At 36.1% G+C, this 14,138-nt stretch overlaps 1 protein-coding gene across 3 annotated transcripts in view; it reads right to left on the bottom strand.

Annotated features, from left to right (window-relative positions):
• The window catches only part of LOC140186827 (kinesin-like protein KIF21A), a 132,211-nt gene that overhangs the window by 24,674 nt on the left and 93,399 nt on the right, over positions 1-14,138 (bottom strand). For 2 of the 3 annotated variants that reach the window (XM_072241438.1, XM_072241441.1), the window contains exons 23-26: positions 13,355-13,375; positions 9,955-10,012; positions 8,053-8,107; positions 7,442-7,668 (exon numbers count right to left, since the gene is read on the bottom strand). In XM_072241438.1, coding sequence (XP_072097539.1) covers positions 7,442-7,668; positions 8,053-8,107; positions 9,955-10,012; positions 13,355-13,375 — 361 coding nt within the window. The remainder of the gene's footprint in view (positions 1-7,441; positions 7,669-8,052; positions 8,108-9,954; positions 10,013-13,354; positions 13,376-14,138) is intronic. The other variant, XM_072241439.1, reaches the window with a different exon arrangement.

Below are 14,138 nucleotides of genomic sequence, written 5' to 3'. Positions count from 1 at the left end.
CCAGAACACAAATTAATTTGGATGCTTTAGTTGTATATTAGCGCCCAATCCAGCTTCTAAAATGCTTACAAAATGAATGCACAACGAAGTTAAATAATATTTTCTGTGGGTCATTTTCTTCATGTCTTCAACAGGCTATTAATGAACTTCATAAAAAAAATTATGTTTCAAATTAAATAAAAATCTGATGGAAAAATGTATTTTGTTTTACCTTCAACTTGGTTCCAAGTCAAAATCTGCACTTGATGCTCCGAGGACTGGGGATCATTCTGTTTACTTATTCTACAAACCAGCTTCTTGGACCTAAAATATTACATATAGCTGCCCTCTGCCCTTCACCACCATTGTCTGCCTCTTAAAACAGCACAATATCCAAAGCGACCATGATAAAGCCAAAGTTAATTATTGCAGTAATACATGCAAGTAGCTCTGCATATTCTAAGCTAAACACAGTAAGTTTCCAGTAGGAAAAATAACAACTACAAACATAACAGGTAAAATAGTTCATTTTATAAATGCCTGTTCTAATATTTTATGTAAACCTAATGCATTTTAATTGCAATTAATTTTCTTGGCCTAAACTTTTTCAATGCAGAAAACGCAGTGTAGCTTCCTATAAATTATCAAAATTGAAAAAACTGTTAATTAACATATCCATTCAAACCTACCAGGATATAAAATTTGTTTCTATTAAACGTTCTAGAATATATTCATTTCAAAATTAAGGAATAGGAAATAATTAGAAAGCTATAAAAATTAATTTAGGCCTCAGTAGCAGAAAAAGAATATTCATATCAGGTTTCTAAATAACTAACATGAAAATTAATTTATGTCTAAAATATGACCAACTCTTGAAACATCAGTTACATTCTAAATTATATTTTCAATCTAAGTATGCTGCTTATGCTGGTAGATTTAAATTTTTAATACTTAGCTGCTCAAACATCCATTTTACTATCATGTTTTGATGAAAAGTAATAATCTCATTATCGAGAGGTAAGAAAAATAAAGTGAATACAAAAGTTCTCTTTTTACACTTAATAAATTTAAGGCCAAATTTCTCAAAAATAATTTTATTACCACATAAAAATGAGACTTATGTCAACAAGGGCATTCACTTGTACAAATTCCATCTTGTATCAGTGAAATTTGAGCAAGTGAATGCCCTTGTTGGTATAAGTCTCATTTTTATGTGGTGATGAAATGATCTGAAGAGATTTTGGTCTTAAACTTATTCAAGTTGTACAAAAGGCTACAATCTTATTTTCCCTTAACTTCCCGAAGTTATTTCATTGCACTGGTAATATGTACAATGGCAAAAGGAAAAGCTGACATGGATCCTTTGAAGTATAATATTGAATAGCAAAAACACATAAGAATTTGGCTATGGTGCAGAACCATATTTGAAGAAATATCTCTTAAAAAGTCTGAAAATAAATAAAAGGACCAGAGGACAATAGAATTAATGGAAAAGATGAATTTGAATACTTGGCATAGCTTTTCACATCCTAAATAATGCTGCATTTAGTTCATTTAAAATCAATTGGATTCTTTTGATAAGTTACTGTTGAAGCAGACTTCGCCATGTGTCAAGTACCCTGAGCAGATAAATGGCTGGATCCAATTAAATTTACTCTAGAGCAGAGTAGCAAATACTTCTTAGATTATTTGTGAATTCAGCAAGAATTAGCAACCAACCCCAGACAAGAAAAAGTAAAAGCAGAAAGCAACTTTCCATATTCGTACAACAATTTTAAAACTATGAACTAGCATCTTTGGGACGAATTGTAGCAAACAAAAAAAAAAAAATTCAGTATAAATGAATCAAAGGCAAGTAAATAGATCAAGAATATGAATCGCAACATTGGGAATAAAGTTTACGGGAATAAAGTTAACGTCATTTCATAATGGATTGGCTTTCTACAACATTTCATTAAACAAGAAGGAATACTTCATATATATAAATCTTTTCATTTTATGGTGTCTAGGTATAATGGCTGTGAGCGTAATAGTAAACTGATCTTTAGAGGCCAAATAATGTTCCAGGCTGTCTCATATGAAAGCTCCCGTTTCTGTTTTAAAGGGCTTTTTAAGTCAAAGATGCACCCCTTCCCCACAAGACCCTTTTCATTCTTAAATGAGGGCTTCTGTATAAATTACAGGTAAAAAAAAGGAAATGGTATGCCCAAAAAGATAACCAAGAGAACATACAAGGATGAACTTAACTGGCAGTTGAATTTTTTTAAATCTAATTGTAATACAGCCTATAAATGAATTGTGCCAGATGATACCAATATTTATGTCACGATTTATTTAATAAGTTTTCTATTTGTGCAGAACAAATTAAGGAGAGGATCTGTGTTTGAGTATGCGGCAAATACAGCATGAATTTCTTAGAATTAACACCACATCTTAAATTCCCAATAAAAGGAATCTAAATGTATTCTTGTTTAAAACCTTGAAATTTAAACTAAGTTATCCTATCTCCTTTCTAACTAATTAGTTGGTAAAATCAAAAAAAATTTACAATTAAAATAATCCCTGCAGATATAGAAGGTAAAAGAGAGCAGGAGTCATGGCTAATATTGGAACTGGGTTTGCCACCTCTGGCTTGAGTGCATTTTCAAGGTTTCAGATCACAGTTTCTCACCCCATCCTCAAATCCCTACAAATAAAAGGTCAGAAACTACTCCTACTGAGGATAGGCTCGTACTGATTGAAGTGCATAAGCACAATGGTCTTCGTATAGCTTGAAGATTTATCAGCTTCTTGTTTAGAAATCCAGTTGAAATGAAATGAACCAAAAAAAAAGCTTTGTTAGCCATTTTCCTGAGATTAACCTTTAAGTGTGGGTAATTTCAAAAAACTCTTTGATAGAAACACTGGCATAGGAGGAAGAAAAAAAAAAGTTTCACAAAGGAAATTGAAACAATTGAAGGAACAATTGGAGAAAAAACTTCATGACACCTACTTTTTATTAGATACAAAAACAACGAGTTTGTAAAACTTTAAGTACAAGGTTTCACTTCCAACAACACTGGAATACAAGGTGCTTCCACGTGAAGTGGTTTAACTTGTGTGAGGTTGGAGATCACTGTCCTGATGACAGGAATTTAAATTGAAGTAACAGGGATGGAAGGAAAAAGAAATAAGAGAAGTTTGGAATGAAAAAAAGCAAGCCAAAAACAAAACAGATATGGTAAAATATTCACAAGAAAAAGAAAACTGGAAAAAACAAATTCTAATTGTTCCTCCAAGTACCAGAAGAAAATAGAGATTCAGAGTCCACACAGTCTATCCCGTTAGCATTGCGGAAAAGCATTAATATGTCGACTTGTAGATGAGAGGGTCACTGTTCAACAGAATTTTACCTGAAGTAGCCATAATACCATGTTGAATGAGCTAGGTATTGTGGATGGGAATTGAGGCAAGACTGATCAGAATAAGAATCAGTTATCACTGGCAAATGTTGTGAAATGCGCTGTTTTGCGCAGCAGTGCATTACAAAGAACTATAAATTACAATAAGAAATATACAGTGCCTATAAAAAGTCTGTACCTCCTTGGAAATTTTCATGTTTTATTGTTTTACAACATTGAATCGTAGTGGATTTAATTTGGCTTTTTTTGGACACTGATCAACAGAAAAAGACTTCTGTGTCAAAGTGAAAACAGATCTCTACAAAGTGATCTAATTACAAATACAAGACATAAATGATTGCATAAGTATTTCCCCACCCCTTTAATATGACACACCAATCACTGGTGCAGCCAATTGTTTTAGAAGTCACATAATTAGTTAAATGGAGATCACCAAGTGCATTTCAATTGATTGTAGTAAAAATACACCTGTACCTGGGAAGGTTCAACTGCTGGTGAGTCAGTTTCTGGCAAAAACTACACCACAAAGACAAAAAAACACGCAAAAAGGCTATTTAAAAGCACAAGTCAGAAGATGGATACAAGAAAATTTCCAAGAAACTGAATATCCCTTGGAGTACAGTTAAGTCAATCATCAATAAATGTAAAAAATACGGCCCAGTTGTAAATCTGCCTTGAGCAGACCGTCCTCAAAAACTGAGTGACCACGCAAGAAGGGGTCTAGTGAGGGAGGCCACCAAGAGACCTATGACAACTCTGGAGGAGTTATAAGCTTCAGTGGCTGAGATGGGATAGACTACACATACAACTGTTGCCCGAGTGCTTCACCAGTCACGGCTTAATGGGAGAATGGCAAAGAAAAAGCCACTGTTGAAAAAAAAACTTACATGAAGTCTCGGGTAGAGTTTGCCAGAAGGCATGTGGGAGACTCTGAAGTCGGTTGGAAGAAAGTCTATAGTCTGTTGAAACCAAAATTGAGTTTTTTGGCCATCAGACTAAACACTATGCACATCATCAAAACACACCATCCCTACCGTGAAGCATGGTAGTGGCTGCATGATGCTGTGGGGATGCTTCACTGCTCCAGGCCCTAGAAGGCTTGTGAAGGTACAGGGTAAAATGAATGCAGGAAAATCCTGGAGGAAAACCTGATGTAGTCTGCAAGAGAACTGCAACTTGGGAGAAGATCTGTTTTCCAGCGAGACAATGACCCCAAGCAAAAGCCAAAGCTAAACAGAAATGGCTTAAAACCAACAAAGTTAGTGTCCCAGAGTGGCCAAGTCAGAGTCCAGACCTTAATCCAATTGAAAATTTGTGGCTGGACTTGAAAAGGACTGTTCTCTGTGATCCCCATGCGATCTGACAGAGCTTGAGCAACTATGTAAAGAAGAATGGTGAAAATTTGTAAAAATAAAATTAAAGAGAGAATAAGAAAAAGTGAAGCACTGTATGTATGTGGGTTTATTGTCCATTCAGAAATCCAAAGGTGATGGGGAGAAGCTATTCCTAAAACATCGAGTCTGTGTCTTCAGGTTCCTGTACCTTCTCCTTGATGGCAGCAATGAGAAGAGGGCATGTCCTGGGTGATGGGATTCCTTAATGATGGATGCATCACCTTTTGAAGATGGCCTCAATGCTAGTGGCCATAACAGAGCTGGGTAAGTTTATAATTTTTTGCAGCCTTTTCCGAGTCTGTGCAGTGGCACCTCCATACCAGATGGTGATGCAACCAGTTCGAATGCTCTCCATGGTACATCTGTAGAATTTGTGAGAGTCTTTGGTGAAATACCAAGTCTCTTCAAATTCAATGAACTATAGCTGCTGTCATGTCCCCTTTGTAATTGCATCAATGTTTTGGGCCAGGATAGTTCTTCAGCGATGTTGACACCCAGGAACTTGAAACTGCTCACTGTTCCACTGCTGATTCCTTGATGGAGACTGCTGTGTGTTCCCCTAACTTCCTCTTCATGAAGTGCACAATCCATTCCTTGGTCTTAATGATGTTGAATGCACAGTTGTTATTATGACACCACTCAACCAGCTGATCAATCTCACTCCTGTACGCCTCCTCATCACTATCTGAAATTCTGCCAGCAATAGTTTTGTCATCGGTATATTTATAGATGCGTTTCAGCTGTGCCTATCCACACAGTTGTGGGAGCAGAGAGAATCGAGCAGTGGGCTAAGCATGCATCTTTGAGGTGCGCATGTGTTGACTGTCATTGAGAAGGAGATGTTATCTTCAATCTGCACTGACTGTGGTCTCCCAATGATTAAGTCCAGGAACCAGTTACAGAGGAAGATACAGAGGCCCGGGTTTTGGAGCTTGTTGATTATAACTGCAAACATTCTATCATTTTCCTGAGCTAATTGTTGGCTGACTAGCATTAAACATATCCTGAAAAAAAATTTTTATGAATGCAATTTATACCACTGAAGGAAGTGGAGTAGAAATATAGATAAGTTAAAGAAAGAAATAAGAGCAAAATAATTGGAACTTTAATATGTATTAAAACTTTGCTTTCAGGACCATAAGATGTCTCTGTCTTTTGGACATCATGATACTTCTTTAAGAGCTCTTGTTTTCTCTCATTAACTAGTGTGCCACAAGAAAATTGGGTGTAAAGGTTGATATGATGGATTTTAAGAGAGTACAATAACATAAAAGGTGGTAAAGCAGAATATAGAAAAAATGATGGCAGTCCCAAGGTTTGATAAAATCATGAACAAAGTTTTAATTCCAATTTTTTTTAACTTAAGTGAATAAATTAATGGGTGATGGGTGGAGGTACGTCTCTACCAAAGGAAGTGTGGAAGTGTAAAGCGCTCCTTTCCTCTGTGAGCCTGCAGGTCACCCTTGGACAATGCACCTGCTTAGCACCCTCTCCCACCGCCCCAACCCCAGATCAGGGTTACGTGAAAAGCAATGGGAGCAGGTGGAGGATGGTCATATGAGTAGCTGGTACATAACACAAGTCCTGGTTATTCCACCATTGATTCCAGGCAGACAATCTCTGAAGAGTATTGATAATAGCTGGGGTCACCTGTCTTGTAAAGACGCTGCCAAGGCAGCAATGGAAAACCACTTCTGTAGAAAAACTTGCCAAGAATAATCATGGTTTTAGATAGAGAAAAGAATCTGATTAAAGACAGACAGAAGACCATCATCGCCCACATCATACGACACAGCACGTAATGAATAATGAATGAATGAAATTAAGGGCAAGGTGAAATAACATGAAAAACTATTGCAGGATAAGAGTATTTGAGGCAGATACAATACCACTTAAAAGATAATTGAATTGAATAAATATGTGGACAGGTAAAGTTTAGAGAGGTACATGCCAGATGCAGGCAAATTCAACTAGCTTAGTTGGGCATCTCTGAGTCCAAGGGCCTTCTTCTATGCTGTATTATTCTACGACTTTATGAGAGGACACCAAAATACTTGAGCAAAGCATCTGTCCCCCCACCACCCCATACAAAATTGCATTGAGATAAAAGGCACGAGGAGAAAATAATGCAGTTAGTTAACAACCATAATCAAGAGAATTATACTTCATAATTTGGAGAACTTGTGGCAATAAAAGCACTGATTTAGAGCAATGTGTGTGTCGGGAGGGGCGCAGGGGTTACCAAAAACAGCAAATATTCGAACTCTCATAGCAATCATTCGTATCTTACTTAATAAGTTCGACAGTAAAGGGCACTGTATATAATTTCTCTCTCAAAATTCCCAAGGTAACAGCCATATTTTTATTAGAGATAAATTAATAAATTACCATCAGATTTTATGTTTGGTGATTAAATTTATTTTAATATTCAAGGGGAACTTTGGATAAGGACAACCCTTACAGAACCTCCATTTCTGGGTATGTTTCTAGACTTGTGAAGCTTTTATAGATCAATTACTTTTACCTTAGCATGGCATTCATGCAAAATAAGGAATGCGAAGTATATAGTTTTAATAACAATTAAGAAAAAGATAGAAATGCCACAGTAAACCAACGCAGTACCATGCAACATGCTGAAGTAATTAGTGTATGCCAGGCAGAACTTACATGCTACTGCCAAGTCTAAGGGGCAAGCCAGATGGTGATGGCAATATCTCTTTTTCCCTAGCTGAAGCAGCATCAGCCTGTAAAGTCCCGTCCTTCTCAAGTTCTTGCACCTCTGCGACAGGCATTAATGGCACAGGCATAGCAAGATCTCCTGCAACTATGTCTGAGGCAGAATCACTACTGTCTGCATAAAGCAATTCCATTTGTGTTGCTGTTCTTCTTCGTGCCTGTACAATAATGTGCAGAAACATTTAAATTTCAATGTATTACTACAGGTTAAATTTCAGAACAGCGTAGTTCAATTGATTTACAATGACATTTAAATAACCATAATAAATAATAATTAGAATGAATTAAAGTGTAATTTTCAACCAGTTCAGCAGAATGGATTCCACTGGTCAATGTCTAGAACAACTTATGAAGCAACAACCGATCTTACAGCAAATACTATTTTAAATCTGTATATGAATCTTAAATTAGACAGCACTGTAATAATAATCTGATTTTAAAAATAACATTCAGATGGTCTCTGTAGTAGTTGCTGTAGTAACACCCTCTTGCTGGTAATTCATACTAGGCCCAAGCTGGAAAGTGACAAAAGACTCAAATACCTTATCCTTTGGTTTTAGGTCACCTGTTAACTTCATAAGGTCAGAACTCGATGAACTGCGAAAATACAAAACATAAAAGCACAAAGAAATTAATAAAATTCCTCATTAGATTATGATTTTAATTGAGCTGATGTAACTGTGCATTCAATAACTTACTCTATTAACTTAACTAGGATTTAACCAATTAAATGATCATCAAAACTACTAGTACCCAAGTTACCTATTTGCTGCATTTGAAGAACAAAGATTTAACTAGATCATTTAACAAATTCCTGTCTCCACAAATTTAAGTGCTTTGCAGTTTCAACTAAAAATGATAATATAAAATCCATACTCATTAATCCTAAATAATTTAACAACCTTAAAATCACCCTGCACCAAATTATCCTGGATCAGGTCCACCACCTTCCCACAACCACTTGGGCAAGATGCAAAATACTCAATTCAGACTGCCCAAATCAGTGGGTGGCAAAATCTAAATGGTGACTTGGACCAGAATGCTGACGTTGTGCTGAGGCCCTTTTCCCAGACTGACTGACTCACTCACTAATCAAGGTTGCATAGAGGAGCTTGGGCTTCAGTCCATGCTGATATATAATTTTAAAGGCAAAATATAGCAAGGGATAGTCTCTCAGGCTCGAGCAAAACAGGGATACCCAAGAAGGTTGCTTAAGGTAACAAAAGAATGTAGATCTGATAAAATGTTATATAGGACACTGGCAGGTGGAATTTATTTCCAATAAATGCAAGGTGATGCTTTTGGAAAGTAAAATAGATAGGACATGTACAGTATATGGTAAGGCTCTTTCTTTATTAATCTTTTTATTGATTTAAAAGGAGCATAAAATCAAGGGGAGAATTATCTCAAATATATATATATATCTCTCTCAGTAACAATACAAACCGAGATTAAGATAGACATTGTCAAAATCATAGATATTCTTGAACTAGTATAAAATATATAATAAAAAATGAAAACAGCAATTCTCCTCTTATCAGTTATGAACAGAAAAGAAAAAACATTGAGTAACGGTCAAGTTCAACATGTGATTGCTTAAGACAAGCTTGATGTTTAGCCACCAGTGCTGCTGAGTGTATTATCCATCTTAGCTTCCCTCTCCCTGAGATGCCATCATGATAGAAGTCAGCCACTGACAACTTGATTCACTCCATGCACTAAAGGGCTAAGAGCACTGGTTAAAGCATGGAACTCAGATAACATTTCAAATATTTTCTGAGAAAAAAGAGACCCCAGAAGCTGCAAAACCATTAACCAAGCTGTTGTAGTTTGAATTCAGTACAGGCATCTTCCCAGATCTATCTTTTCCTGTTCACAAAAGACAGACTGGTTACCAGACAGTCCACTCTCAAGGTAATGAAAGATGTCATCTGCAGGCCTATCAGAGAACATGATAACCAACAACCTGTTAAACAAATGCAGAATTTAAGTTTTGCTTGGTTTATTCTGCTCCCTTCCCCACAGCCTTGCTCCAAACATAAACCAAAAAGCTGAATTCTAGGTAGGGAAGAGTGACTATACTGAGTTACTACTATCAATTCTTAAATAGAGTAAGGAAAGTTGAAAATGTGACAGGTTCTTATGTTTAACACTACCCTGTTGAGAATACTGCACGTGTCAACAATGTATTACAATAGAATTAACTGATAGAAAGATCTTGTCACATTAGCAATGATATAATTTCACCAGCTCTCAAATTTGTTCCTCCAAATTTAGTCAACATTAAAAGCAATTTGGTGTCTCCAAGTCAATTTACATCCTTAAAACAACATTTTCACTTCTTGTTCAGCCAAGTACTTATACAATTTTTAAATTAAACAATAATAACTTACTAGCTTGCAATAAACTTGCAATATGCTTTAATGCTTAGTACATCATCTCACCTGCCTTCCATTCCAGGACTAGTTATATTTTCTTCTTCACTGCTTTCAGCTCCATCTTCTATAATTTGGTAGAAAACACATACGTTACCCTTTCAATTTGCTTTACAATTATATGATAATTCACAGAAATTGTAAATGTTTACAAACTTAAAATACATCTATAGTTACAATCACTCTGCATTTCATAACATCTGTGCAGAAGGTCAGAGATACATTGGTGAGGTTTACGACAGTAATCAAGATGCATGAGAAATAAGCAAAACATATGCCTCATACCAGCATACTACACATTTTGTAGTCCAGGCATTACAAAGTCCATGAACTCCACATGACCTTTTCTCAAGTGTATTTATGAAGTAATTTTAATTTCCCAGCTAAATAACACGATCAATACTACTATACTTGGAAATACAAAAGGACAACAGGTACAAAAGACTTTCTGAACAAGTTTACATCAACATCATATCACCTTGACTTGGATACACTTCCCTACTTCTTTATGGTAATTCCATCCAAATCCCAAAACATTCCTTCTAGCAGCACTGAAAGATTAATGTCAACTGTTGTTTATAGCATAACCAAAATGGGAACACATTCTTCAGATCCCATTATATACAGGAGTTTAAAGTACAATTTAGACAATAAAGGCAGGTCCTGGCATTAACTTTTATACCACAAATAGAACGGCTGAAACAAAAAGAAAGATGCTTATAATTGCTATTTGCCATGAATTTACAAACAAAACATCTGCTGCTCATTTTCAACTTGTAAATTTGAAACAAAAATAAATGCAATAGTCTTCATGCACAAGGAATCTGCCAGTTATTTTGGCCTGAAATTCAATCACTCTGCAAGAATTCCAGTAGACTGGTCCAAACTCTACTGGAACCCCTCTTCCCTCACTATGTTTTCACTCTCCAAGCAGAATACTTTAAATGGGGTCTTGTGTATCAATTAACATTACACAGAAGTTAGTATATGACTTACAAAAAAAAGTACGAGGGGTGATTGATAAGTTCATGGCCAAGGTAGAAGGGGTCAATTTTAGAAAACCTAGCACATTTATTTTTCAAAAGAAGTCCCCTCCTACATGTACACACTTAGTCCAGCAGTCGTGGAGCATACAGATCCCTTCTTTGTAGAAGTGGTCCACAGCAGGGGTGATTGATAAGTTTGTGGCCTAAGGTAGAAGGAGATGAGTTATTAACTTCAAACTTTCTGCATTTTCACTCAAAGAGTTGAACTGCACGTGCATGCAACGAGAGCTGTATAACTCATCTCCTTCTTCCTTAGGCCACGAACTTATCAATCACCCCTGCTGTGGACCACTTGGAGGTCCAAGATGCTCTCATTACATGCACGTACAGTTCAACTCTTTGAGAGATAATGCAGAAAATTTGAGGTTAATAAATCATCTCTTCTACCTTAGGCCACAAACTTATCGAACTTATCAATCACCCCTGCTGTGAACCATTTCAACAAAGAAGGGATCTGTATGCTTCACGACCGCTGGACTAAGTGTGTGCACATGTAGGAGGGGACTATGTTCAAAAATAAATGTGGTAGGTTTTCTAAAATGGACTCGTTCTACCTTAGGCCATGAACTTATCAATCACCCCTCGTATTAGCTCAAAATAAAAGACACTTGCGTGTTTGCCCTGTAATAACAATCACTTATTTTCTGCCAAAGTACTCTCTATTAGTGCTGGTGGATAACTGGTTCAAGATTACATGATACACACTGGAATGTGCATGGGCTGCAACATAAGAATAAACAGACAATTGAAGCATAACATACAAATTGATCGATCCATTTCTAAGGCTTGAAGGCCTGAGCTGTAGGGTGAAGTTGGTCAGTTCAGGTCTTTATTCCCTGGAACATGGGAAAATGAGGGGTGACCTTACATTAAGTGTCTAAAGTTATGAGAGATATAGCAAAGGAGGATAGTAAGAATCTTCTCCACAGGGTACAAGAGTCCAAAACTAGAGGCATAGGTTTAGGGTGAGAGGGGGAAAAAATTAATGTTAGCTGAGAGTCAACATTTTTATCCAGAGAGTGGTGAGTACATCTAATGAGCTGCCAGAGGAAGTAGTTGAGGCAAGTACAATAGTATCATTTAAGAAGTATTTGGATAGGCACGTGGAAAGGCAGAGCTTCGAGGGGCACAGAAAATTGGGACAAACTGGCTGGGCACCAAGGGCATCATTGGGCTGGAGAGCTTGTATCCATGCTGCGTTGCTCTTTGATTCCAAAAGGAAGTAATTTCTACTTGACATGTTCCAGATGAAAAGACCAGAAATTAATTCCCTCTGAAGTCAGCCTTTTTTAGGTTTCTAGATTTTCTGCATTGCTTGTTTCTCCAACAATGTTTCTCATAAAATGATCACTGAGTATCTTCTAAACAATGCCCAATTCAAGTCTAAAGTTTCCCAATAGCTGAATTCTGTTCCCTTTGGAAGATAGTAATCTCACACCATAAGGGAGTGTTAGAGAACTGTTTTACACACAGGTTTCACATTTCCATTACTGGACGTAATAAAGCTAATAATCAAAAATATCTGACATTATTTGAAAAATCAGACAAAGTCCCACTGCTTTCTTTGATGGAAGATCTAGAAGGGAATTCTTTTGGAACAAGGATTTAGTTTACTTAAGTCTACAATGCATTTTAAATATAAAGCAAACTTACTATTCAAATTTTGACATTTAATAATCTAAACATCAGTTACACAAATACAATACACATGATTGTAATTAGCTTCACAATCCCAAGTAAAAACAAAACATAATAATTCAGGAGACAAAGACCAAAGTATTGATAGTGATCAAGAACAGGTCAATGAATTACTGTTGAATTTAACTCTACGGATTGCTAAACATAACCCATGTTGCTTCGTGGTTTGGGAAACCTTTCTCCAAGTTGCAAGACGTTTATGAAAATTATTCATCTTAATTTTAAACAAGAGATAATGACTACAATTTCCAGTTTGTATGCATCAATTTGTGTGTTTTGGTTTAGTGTAAGATACCTCCAAAATGATACATTTATATCAATTGTACTTTCACAATAAATCTTAAGAAGGAATGAAGTTAAATAAAAATGAACAGATGAAAGGATCCAGGGCAACAGTGTGTTGAACATTCAGTGTGAATGGAGTCAACATTTTGCCACAATGGTCAGTTGTTAACTTCTGGAGCATGTGTATACAAGGATTCAATGGTACATGATGCAAAAGGTGAGTGAGTCTAGGAAAATAATAATCTGCATTCATATCCCATTAAATGTTGCATGCAGACTTTGAACATTAACAGGTGTTATGATGGATGCAGCATTGTTAGCATACAGGCATATTTAGTAAGACATGCAGTTACACAAAACAGTTGCCGCAATTAACTTACCCATAGGTATGCTATCTAGCTCTGTGTAAATAATAGTAACCGGGAAAAAGAAGAGCAACAAACCAATCAAAAGGAGTCCACTATATATGAACAATATCCTATTGTCAACAAGAATGAACCAGTGTTGAAATAAAATTACATCTGAAATAACATTTATTGTCTGCCTTGACAGAAATGCCATGGGTGAAAATATCATCTGTGCCCAAAAATAACAACTTAAAATAGATCGATGCATTATATTTGGTGAACAATACTGGATTATTAATTTTATTTCTATGCATAGAAGTACTTGTGTTGACAAACTGAGAAATACAAATTAGTATTATTGCAGGAGCTCACACTGAAATTTTATCCTTTATATTCACTCATGTTTTTTTTTAAACTTTGCCAATGTGAAGTCACAATTTAAACTACATACTGTAGGAACTGATCAACAAGGTTGAAGCTGTAATGTCTGGCAAAAATCATTAAAATTAATAAAAGATTGAATTCTGAGGTTGAAAATCAATGCTGAAAATACTCAGGTCAGGCAAAATTTTGGAGACAAGATGCTGATCTGGATTTTCTTGTGAAATCCTGCAAAACTTTCAGCATTTCTCCACTTAGCAATCAGACAACCCAGCACTTCTGTTTCTGTGGAAGCACCAAACTTCAAGGTCACTGTTGCTGCCAGTCTAATTGCACTCCAGTCATTATGGACTACTCATGGAGTTCTAGCTGTTAAGCTGGGAAATCTGTCTAGTGCAGATTCAACAACACAACAGGAACATCTTGGGATGATTGC

Source organism: Mobula birostris, chromosome 23 (genome assembly GCF_030028105.1).
Source record: "Mobula birostris isolate sMobBir1 chromosome 23, sMobBir1.hap1, whole genome shotgun sequence".
Lineage (NCBI taxonomy): Eukaryota > Metazoa > Chordata > Chondrichthyes > Myliobatiformes > Myliobatidae > Mobula > Mobula birostris.
This window is presented reverse-complemented; position numbering and strand designations above follow the sequence as displayed.